General features: G+C 43.6%; 1 protein-coding gene across 1 annotated transcript; it reads right to left on the reverse strand.

Moving 5' to 3' along the window:
* Nucleotides 1–261: 261 nt before the first annotated feature.
* Nucleotides 262–3,963, reverse strand: LOC122042912 (F-box/FBD/LRR-repeat protein At1g16930-like). Its single transcript, XM_042603307.1, has 3 exons — nt 2,898–3,963; nt 899–1,066; nt 262–802 (listed from the first exon to the last, which is right to left on the reverse strand). Exons 1-3 carry the CDS (start codon nt 3,813–3,815, stop codon nt 326–328), a joined length of 1,563 nt encoding a protein of 520 aa, XP_042459241.1. The 5' UTR covers nt 3,816–3,963; the 3' UTR covers nt 262–325.
* Between the last annotated feature and the right edge of the window lie 7,069 nt (nt 3,964–11,032).

Consider the following 11,032-nt stretch of genomic DNA (forward strand, 5'->3'; position numbering starts at 1 on the left):
GTTCATCTAACCGAGCTACTCTTTTTCATCTGACCTACTAGTTAAATAACCCTTGACTCATAAACCTACTAGTTAAATACTCGATCTTACTACAATAGTATACTTGATTGTGAAGCATTTCTAGCTGAGACGACATCCAATTCTTTTGCTGAATACACACTAAAATAACGACAATATGCATCACACACCAAGCTAAGCATGCGTATTTCTCTTTGAGATGCGACACTAAAGGTAAGTAGTGAATACACTCGAATTTTCGAATGATCATAAGAGCACATAAACTTTGGAATTGAATTATATCAAACCAAAAAAGGGAGATGATTCACTAATCAACCCCAATATCACCTTGGAACAAGGCATGAGCCACCTTATGGCACACAGTTCCTGATTGATAGTCGTATCGAGAGCAAAGATTGTTGTTGTGTGTTGGATTTATAGTGTCCTCATCTTGCCAGAACTCAACCAGTTTGATACAAACCTCTGGTGATGCTTTTGGTAGCACAGAAATCTGACCAAGAATTATTTTGATCCACATCCTTTCTTCAGGGTTAGTTTGTTCGATTTCGACATTTTGTTTGGCCAAGCAATCAGTGCCATCGAACGGAGGAGAAACTAGTAATAGATATTCGAGCGCAGCAGCCCTTTCTAGGAGAAACTTCACCAGCTTCATCTCATTATTTGATCCTTGGAAATTTGTCATCTTGATCACCATGAGATTATCGAAGGCGATATCAGGTGGCTTCTGAATATCTGATATAATAAGTTTGAAGTACTCCGGCAAATCATGAACATCTTTGGGAAGCTGAAGATTGTTTGAAATCATTAAAATAAGCAAGAAAATCAATGAGCATTTGTATAACCAAAAAGCAACTCTATATTAGTAGGCAAGTGTACCTACTTGAATGAAGAGCTTTTCCAGGAAGGGAGATGGATAGTGTCGAAAGAAATCATAAACGCAAGCGAGGTACTCTTTCGATATATGCTTCATCGTAAACTGCAGTTCGTGCAGGTTCGGAAACATGACCTCGAAATCTTCAGCTTCAAACTCTTCATTTGCAACTATACACTAGTCAATCAAACAAAAGAACATTAATAGATTCAAAGCTATCCTTTTAACATGTACATTAATCCAAAACCTTTGTCAAAAAAAACAATTGAGTGTAGATAACTGTATTTGCTTTAAGACACCGATCGACAAGGTTTAACCTCTCTGATCATGTTCCTTTGAATGTCAATGCTTCACTTCTACACCAACTAGCTACAGAAAGAGATCTTCAGCGAGTCGTAGGACTATCATTACATAGTAGGTGTGAAACTTATAATCCATTGACATGAAATGAAAAGAAAATTAGCGGAAAAAAATATGTTCCGCCATATTTTAAGAGATTATTGTCTAATAAATTTGTAAACCTAAAATCCTCTTTTCATTAAGTGAATCAAATTCAAAGTCAACATACAAAGCTTCAGTTCACTCATAATAAATGGCTTTTTAACTAAAATAAACGATTTAAGCTTCAAAAGATTCTCCAATGACTTAGTCCCAAAAGAGTCTGATTAGCCCTTTAACAACACTTTAAAAGAGTCCTTAACAAGACTAATAAGAGGAAACTACTCAACCATGTTACAACTCAACCATATTATCTAGAGAAGCCAAAAGAGGAAACTAAATAAGACAAGTGTAATGATCAAATAAAGACCTAACGAGACGCGTGCCAAAGCTAGACACGAAATTTTCCTGAGTAACAATTATTATAAAGCACCTAGTGATATGATAATTTCTCATATTGTATCTATAAATTTAAATTGTATTATATCATATATTTTTAGAGCACTATGTTTAATTTATTTAGCAACATTACGAGGAAATTATAATGCTTACCCTATTTCCAAATTCTTGAAATGAATAGAACAACTTCTCTTTAAAATAAATCAAATAGAGCTGAACAACCAGACAACAATGGTAAATAATTTTGGTAGAAAATCAAAAGACCGATCTTTATTTTCATTATCATAAAGAAAGTACTCCACTTTGAAAAAGTATCAAAAGAGCACTCCATATTCTGAGAATACCCTCGTTCTAGTGCTGCTGTAGCAACTTTAGACAAATTTGCTCCAACAAGTTCAAAATTACTAATACTTGTAGTCAAAATGATTTCAACATTCGACAAAACTCATGCTCATCCTAATTTCATCAAAACTAGTCAAACATATAAAATTATTCTATGTTAGAGCAACTCTGGTTGCTCCTCAATTGCTTGAAGCAACTTTGAGCAAAGTTGCACTAATCGAAGTAGTGTTTGCCAAGGAAACAAATCTCCTGGTCCACAAAAAAGTGGGTCAGGGGATGGACCACTCTCAATTGCGGCCGGATTACAATTGCGATCTGGTAACAATTAGTTGCGACCCCTCCTTGGGTTCACCGTCCCCACCAGATTATAGTTTGGATCGGAGTGGGCGGCCGGAGGTCGCCCCCTGCTCAGCGCCCGACAACCTGGATACTTGCCCACTTCTGGCAACCTCCGGGCGGCCTCCGATCGCCCGCTCCGACTCAAACTATAACTTAGTAGGGACGGTGAACTCAGGAAAAGATCGTAACCAATTGCGGCAGGATCGCAGTTGCGATCCGACCGTAATTGGGAGTGGATCATCCCTGATCCACTTTTTTGTGGACCAGGAGATCTGGTCTCGTTTGCTAAAACTGCAATAACAATATTGGATAAGGGTATTTTCAGAATATGAGGTGCCCTTTTGATATTTTTTGGAAGTAGGACACCCTTTGATGATAATGAAAATAAAGTGCTTTTTTGTCCATAACACGTTTTATGGCAGTAATTCAGTAAATTACTTGAATTGACAAGGGAAATTTTAACTTTCCAAATAGAAGAAAATGATGATACCGCAAGGGTCCCAGAGCACAGTGAAAGGTTCCTGACTTGTGAGAGCTGAGCTATGGCGTCGCCGTAGTCAGCTTCCATGGAATCGCCGGCGACCAACGAAAGTTTAGCATCGACCAGCTCCGGCAGACCACCGAAGTCAATCTGGGAGCATACCCCGCCGGAATAGACAAACGATTGCAGCTTAGGCGCATTGATCTCCAACTCGTCGATTCCTGGACAATCAACCAAGGTCAACGCCCGAAGCTGGAGTTCTGGTTCTCCGACGACTCGGACCGCCTCGAGGAGTCGGCAGTTCATCAGGCTCAGCCTTTCAAGAACCGGGCAATCCACCAGCAACTCTTGTAGCGCCTCGTCGGTGACGTTGACGCGGCACAAATTGAGCTCGTTGAGACGGCGGAAGACGGCGAAGTGGGCGGGTCGACTGAAATCGCACCGGCTAAGGCTCAGGTGGGTCAGCGATTCGCAGCGGAACAGGGCAGCGGGAAGCAGGTACTGCCCCCGGCCGTCCATGTAATCGCCTTCGACGCCATCGATGATCCCCTGCGACAAGTCCAAGTCGAACTCTTCGACTCGCTTTGTCGCTGCGACGGCGACCCAGGTGTCGATGGCGGGGAGGAGGTGGTCGAAGGGGGAAAAGAGGATGCGGAGGCGGCGGAGAGGGCTGTCGCCGTGGAGGCGGAGGTATCGGTCAACGGTAGCGGAGAATTGGTCGGGGGACTCGGCGGCGGCGAAGTCCGGGCCGAAGTCGAGGTCGGTAGCGGCGAGGAGGACGTTGAGCCACAGGCCGCGCCACCGCCTGGAAAGGAGGTCGGTGCGGACGGCAGATTTGAGAGGGAGGAGGTGGAGGATGGATTGGAGGAGGTGGTCGGGGAGGTTGCTGATCCTGTCTTCGCCTCTTTCTCTTCCTCTTTGCCCCATGGTCACTGGCTTCTGGTGTATCTTCTCTATGCGCAGAGTAGGAGCTTGTCTGTCTTATGATGGTTGGTCAAAGGTTCCGGTTGCTTCGTTGACGGGTTTGCTGCAGCTGTATCTTCTCTGCGAAGAAGATCTGGAATTTATTTATTTTACCCCTTCCTCGAGAAAAAAAAAATATAGAACAACACTTATTACTCTAAAATCTCTGATGATTTATAAGACTTATTACTTTAAAATCTCTCGTGATTTATGGACTGTTTTATTAATTATGGATTCAAAAATTAAACTTAATATCATTAATATCAAATACTCTTGAAAAATTTATCCAACACATACTTGAATAAAAAAAAATCATCATTTCAACCACTTTTGATAATTCTCCACTTGAATGGCTCTCTAACCCATGAAAGAGTAAGTCAGTTGAGAATTTATATATTTCTTTAATTAATTCTCCTGATAATTTGTTAAATAGTCATTCCCCTAAATTTGGATTACAGTAATTATCAGAGACTACTGTAAAAATAAGAAAGTCATTAAAAAAAGTTTAATATAATTTCAGTTAAATAATTATAATTGTCCTAAGTCTCTCATGACTTCTTTTTATCTAATATCAAGATCAATAGTTATTTTTGAATCTAAATATAAATACATTTCGTTTTAAGTGTTGTTAAGATATGTTATATTTTTATTATAATATTATCATATAAAAGAGAAATTTATAAGTCAGTCCGGGATTTATGTATTTCTTTACCTAATTCTTTTGATAATTTATTAAATAATTGTTCTTCTAAATCTAATTATCAGAGATTACTGTAAAAACGAGAAAGTTATTAAAAAAAGTTTAATATAATTCTAATTAAATAATTATAATTATTTTAAGTCTCTTGACTTGGATCTGAAATTTATTTATTTTACCCCTGATTTTTTTGCAAAAAAATATTGATCATAATAAGTTAGAATAAAAAGCGTCGACAACAATTATACCGTCGTTATCATTTTATAGTTATTAGATACGAGTTAGTTTGTATGGGTTTGTGGTTCCGTTGGAAAAATATGAAATGAAGGTGGGTTAGAAGAATATTTTTTTAGATTTAGATTCGGATTTAGAGAATTTTTTTTCAAATTCAAATTGGGATAAATATGAAGATGCTATCTCTATTAATAAATCCGTCCCAATACTACATGATGGAACTGGGATGAGGATGAGGATGAGGATGAGGATGAAGATTGAGATAGGATTTCTTAATATCCTTTTAAATTTATTTTCAGGATGAAAAACAAGATGGGAAAGACTATAAGGTTTAATCTCGTGGGATCGGTAAATCAACTCTCCTTCAATTTCATCTCGTCTTATTGTCATCCCTAACAATTGTTGCAATACTAACTCTTCTGATTCAACAATATTTATGTTCAAAGACGGATCTTCTAAGAATTAGAATATGACATGTCTCGAGTTAGCCGAGTTCGTTGAGAAGGTTGTAAAAGGGGTTCAAGTGTACTTTACCTGAGCACGATACTATCTCATCTTTTTCAAGATTTCACTGAATTTTAAATTTATATTAAATGATTTATTTTAGTATTTATAAAATTGTTAATTTAATTTGATATTAATTTGTAAACAGTTGAAAATTTATTAAAGGCCTATCCATTGATATCGGCGTTAATCAGAGAGACGGACACCGATGATAGATAGAGATAATCGGCGAGGTCAGACTTGAACCTTTCACGCGATACCTCAATTCACAGTGCATTCGGCATCGAAGTAACTCATCAGGATGCCGACTACACGTCGATCACAACTCCCATTAGAAAATAACATAATTATAAATAATGAATGCAAAAAGATGAAACAACAAAATTATCATTTTTACGTGGTTAAAGTCCAAATTAAGAAAACTCCGCGCGACTCCAAATTAAATGTTCACACTTTTAAGCTGCAATATCAATGTTTATTTTAGAAAAAAATAAGGCAATAATAATATTTTTTTTTTCGCTTCTGTTTTTGGCAGCATCGCCACCAAGTATTATACAACATCTCCTATTCTCCTGTTGTGACCACGCAGTACCGACATCGTGCAATGCTTTGGATGCGCGTGTGCAGCTTCTGCCGTGCAATGCAAGATAGGAGCACAGGGTATGCGAGTTGGTTGCGCGCGCAGCGGCGACGCGAATCGATCGTGCCGACGGATGCGGCGAGTCGGCGGGAGGCGATCTCAACCAGATGGACGACAGAGAAAAGAACTGATATACCATAGATTGAGATTCGTTGTCTCCATGGAGAGATATACCAAGAGAGAAAAAAAAATATCTAAAACCCTTAAAAATAATTGGTGGGGTAATAGGGCTAAGCTACTGCCCAGCATAACTCATATTAAGAGTTATAGCAACTAGATGGGGATGTATCTTAAGGATCCCAGATGAATTATGGAGAAGAAGAGAGGTATTTCGATCAAATCTGTTTAGGGTTTAAGAGAAGAGAGGAGGCATTGCTCAAAAGGGGGCTTCTCTTCGTGGTTTTTCTCAGCCACCGAGGGTGTCGCCTACTTCTTCCTTCTCATACTCCTCTCCTCGTCAATGTCGGCCGCCACTCCTATCCTTTTCTTCCTTCCGTCGCCATCTCCACCCAGGAAACTTCCTCCCGACACCGCTAGCTTGGATGCACGCTAGGAGCGCTGCCTCCTCCTTTCCTCTGCTTCTTTTCTTTCCGTCGCACGGGCGCATGCCGACGAGCCGCGTCTCTCTCCCCCTTCCAGCATCAACAGTTGTCTGCCGATAGCCTTCTCTCATCCGCCCGTAGCTAGCCATCGTCGGCACGGTGTTATCGCAACAAACTCCTTCATCTCACAGTCCTCACTGCCGGCCAACCCTTTGCCTGTCGACCACATATCTAGTGCCTCTCCCTCCTTGGCGATCTCCTTGTTGGTGGTTTTGAGAGCATAAAACAAAATCTAAATAATGCAGTAACCACTCACAGTGATCTCCCGAAGAACCGCAACCGAAGACGTCGGTCGATGAAGAGATTACCGCTGTCGGAAGCACGATCACGGAGCTGCCGGAAAGCGCTTGAAGGTTCACGAGCCAAATCCCAACCTCTGGATGCTCTCCCTTTACTCGCACACCTCTAATCACGATTGCTCTCTGATCACCTTCTGCTCACCTCGATCGCTCCACCGTTTGCCTTGGACGTCATCTTATATAGCTAGCAAAACATCGGTTACCAATCGATGCTTTGATGACTAGCTTTCAATGGAGGAAGATGAAGGATCGACACCCCTTCATCTTCCCGATGTTGCAACTGATGCAACGTCTAACACTCCTCTTGTCCCTCACGCGGGAACATAGTGTCGTTCACCAATGTTGCTCCATAACCCTTGGCAAGCAACCCCCCGCCGCCGACGTCACTCCCTTGACGGCCGTCGTTGGATCCAACCTTTTGGTGCCCCTGCCTTTTGATCCGACCAACCAACATTCACCATCTCCGATTTGCACTGTCATATGCTTCCAACGTGGATTTGACCTTTAATCTGTGTTGTTGTATAATCTCAGTGTCGATCCGACCTCTAGGACACCATGGCCTTACCCTCTTGACTTGTTCTGATATTGTAGTCGTCCTACGTGCTATTGTCATACCTCTGTCTACGTGTCGCTGTCATATCCCGGCCTACTTATATCTCGACTTATGTGCCACTATCATATCCCGACTTACGTGTCGCTATCATATCCCAATCTGCATGTCACTACTATATCCCAGTTTGGGTGCCACCCTCCAGATCCATGCTGCGTCCAACTCAGTTCCATTAGATCCATCTCCTCATCCGGCTCATATTCGTCTAATCTTCTTGGTCATGATGACTCGATCAGTATCACGACCAACTCACTGGTCTACTAGAGGGCGTCCCTGTGCCAGGGTACATTTTTCATACTTATTCTCCACTCACTTCATTATTCTACTATTCATTCAGCTGCTTATATATTTTCAAGACTTGCCTCGAACATTGAGGCACCAGGGATCAGGGTAGCCCAATCGCTGTATGCAGGTAGCATTGACCAGAGGACTTTTGACGACTTGGTCAACACAAAAGATAGCTCATCATGCCCCCCCTCCGGGCTATAGCAATTCAGTCAACATTCCAGCTACATCATCATCCCGACGATTCATCTAACTCAACTTCCAGAAAGGATCAAATTTAGCGTCGCATGTAGGAATCTCTTCTCAGCCTATTCTATAGTGGAAAAAGTTGAATATGCTCTCCCCCCGCGCCTTCGTCAACCTGTCTCAGGGCCAACACAGAGGAGGTAAATCACGGGCGGCTACTAGCTTTGGAATAGCGACTAGCACATAAGGGAGGTATTTACCTCGGCTTTGCCGAGATTTGAACCCCAGACTTCATGGTGGCAACACCTCATACGCTAGCCATTAGACCGTCCCGAGGGGACCTTCGCAGCCTGTTCCAGAATGTGAAGATGGAGGACACCTGAAAGTTCTCTGCCATCTCCACTAGTGTCAAATCAGAGTATCGCCACCGGTCTCGGATCGGAGTATTATCACTAGTCTTGGACCAGAGTATCATGTGGGCTTAGTGTCATCTGATCTCTTACGATCCGCTCTTGCTCGGCTCATGGGATCCTCGCCCGTTCGTCATTCTCGCTGTCACCTGATAAACATTTTTTGATGGCCCGATCGACATTTTTCAGTCGTTTGGTCGACATTTTATGGTCATCCAGTCTGCATATTTTGGTGGCCTGCTCGGGATCCTCTCGGTCGCCCGATCGACATTTTTAGGTCGCCCTCTCGATACCAGCCCAGTCATTTGCTTAACCTCCTCTTCACATTGTCTGTCTGTTCGCTCGGCCGCTCGATCGACATTGCCCGCCCGTTCGCACAACACCCTTCACTCAACCCCATTCACTCAGCATCACTCGATCACTAGCGATGCACTACTCAGCTACCCGCACAACATTCTCTCAGTGGCTCGGTCTGCATTTTTTGGTCGTCCGTTCGACAGTCTCTTGGTCGCTTAGCTGACAATTTTTTGGATGCTCGGTCGGCATATTTCGGTCGCCTACTTGGTAGTTTCTTCGTCACCTAATCGACATTTTGGATCACCCAGTTAACATTTTTCGCTCAGCACTACTTGGCTACTCACTTTGAATCGTTCAGAATTCAATAGATCATCACTTCAACATTCACTCGGTTGCCTGCTCGGCTTTCGTTCGCTACTCAACTCACCACTCCGCTCTCTGCTCGTCGCTCGGTCGATCCACGCCTTCTCACTTGGTCACTAGCCTCATTTGTTGCTCTATGGGTGCGCGCCTTGCTCATCACTCTACTTGGCTCACGTGCCTTCCAAACTCTCACCCCAGTGTGAGTTATAAGTGAGCAGGGCACTCGTGTCCAATGACCTCTCGGTCGGGTCCTAGACTCTCACCTCTATGCAAGTTATAAGCGATCAGGGCTCTCGCGAACAATGATCTCTCCGTTGGATTTCCAGACTCTCGCCCTCGTACGAGTTATATGTGAGCAGGGCTCTCGTGACCATAGCCTCTCAGTCGGATTTCAAGACTCTCGCCCTAGTGCGAGTTATAAGCGAGCAGGGCTCTCGCAACCAACGACCTCTCGATCAGATTACCATACTCTCTCCCTAGTATAAGTTATAAGTGAGTAGGGCTCTCACAACCAACGACCTCTAGGTCGGGTTTCCAGACTCTCACCCTAATGCAAGTTATAAGCGAGCAAGACTCTTGCGACCAATAACCTCTAGGTTGAGTTTCCAGACTCTCGCCCCTATGCGAGTTATAAGGGAGTAGGGCTCTTGCGACCAACGACCTCTCGATCTGATTTCCAGACTCTCGCCTCACTACGAGTTATAAGCGAGAAGGATTCTCGCAACCAACGACATCTTGGTCGAGTTTTCAGACTCTCACCTCAGTGTGAGTTATAAGCGAGCAGACTCTCACGACCAACGACCTCTTAGTCGGGTTTTCAAACTCTTGCCCAGTGCGAGTTATAAGCAAGAAGGGCTCTCACGACAAACGACCTCTTAGCTAGGTTTCCAGACTCTCGCCCAGTGCGAGTTATAAGCGAGCAGGGCTCTCGCGACCAATAGCCTCTCTATTGGATTTCAAGACTCTCGCCCCAGTGTGAGTTATAAGCGAGCAATGCTCTCGCGACCAACGACCTCTCGGTCGGGGTTCCAAAATTCGCCCTAGTGCAGCTATAAGTGAGCAGGGCTCTCATGACCAAACAACCTCCTGGTTGGGCTCCAGACTCTCATTCCAGTGCGAGTTATAAGTGAGCAGGGCTCTCATGACCAAACGACATCTTGGTTGGCTTCTAGACTCTCGCCCTAGTGAGAGGTATAAGTGAGCAGGGATCTCGCGACCAAACGACCTCCCGATCGACTTCCAACTCTCGCATCAATCATCGCTTTGACAACACTCACATAAACAACCACTATGCCCGGTCCACAAAAACAACCGCCCTGACCTGCTCTTCACTCAACAGTGACCCTATCCGACTCTTATCTTATCTCAATAGTCATCCTGCCCGGTTCTTAACCTATCTCAATAGCTGCTCTGTCTGACACTCGTCTTGCTAGCCTCTTGTCCGGCGTTTGTTGCTTTGTCGGACACTCATTGCTCGGTCGGTACGTTCCTGTTTATTGATTTGTTGGTATTCATCTCATTTGTCACTCGTTCGTTACTATTTTTCGTAACTCACTCAACATCACTTCCACTGCTCAATTGGCATTGTCACAACTACAGACTCGACGTTACATCCAACGATCTAACTTTGTATAGGGAATGATTCAGACTTGGTGATGAACCGTCTAGTCAGTCGGACTTGCATATTTTTTTACTAGACTTGAAGGGAAGACTTGTGATGGGGATATATGTTAATGACCCCAGTGGAATTAGGGAGAAGAAGAGGGGTATTTTGGTCAAATCATTGTTTAGGGCTCTAAGATAGGAGAGGAGGCACTGTTCAAGGGTGGCTTCTTCATATTTTTTCTCCGCCTCCAAGGATGACACCGACTTCTTTCCTCTCACGCTCCTCTCCTCGTCGACGCTGGCTGCTGCTCCCCTCCTTTTCTTCGTCCCATCGCCATATCCACCCAAGAAGCTTCCTCCCGACGTCGCTAGCTTGGGCGCACGCCAGGAGCACTGTTGCCTCCTTTTCTCCGCTTCTTTTCTTTCCGCCACACGGGAGCAAGCCACCA

The sequence above is a fragment of the Zingiber officinale genome, chromosome 2A (genome assembly GCF_018446385.1).
Source record: "Zingiber officinale cultivar Zhangliang chromosome 2A, Zo_v1.1, whole genome shotgun sequence".
In the NCBI taxonomy this organism is placed as follows: Eukaryota; Viridiplantae; Streptophyta; class Magnoliopsida; order Zingiberales; family Zingiberaceae; genus Zingiber; species Zingiber officinale.

Bases quoted from the DNA above. Each gene is read 5' to 3' on its own strand.
- LOC122042912 (XM_042603307.1), bottom strand. From the start codon at position 3,815: ATGGGGCAAAGAGGAAGAGAAAGAGGCGAAGACAGGATCAGCAACCTC. The intron at 1,067-2,897 runs GTATCATCATTT...TTGATTGACTAG, and splicing joins TGTGCTCTGGGACCCTTGCG to TGTATAGTTGCAAATGAAGA. The intron at 803-898 runs GTAGGTACACTT...AACAATCTTCAG, and splicing joins TGGAAAAGCTCTTCATTCAA to CTTCCCAAAGATGTTCATGA.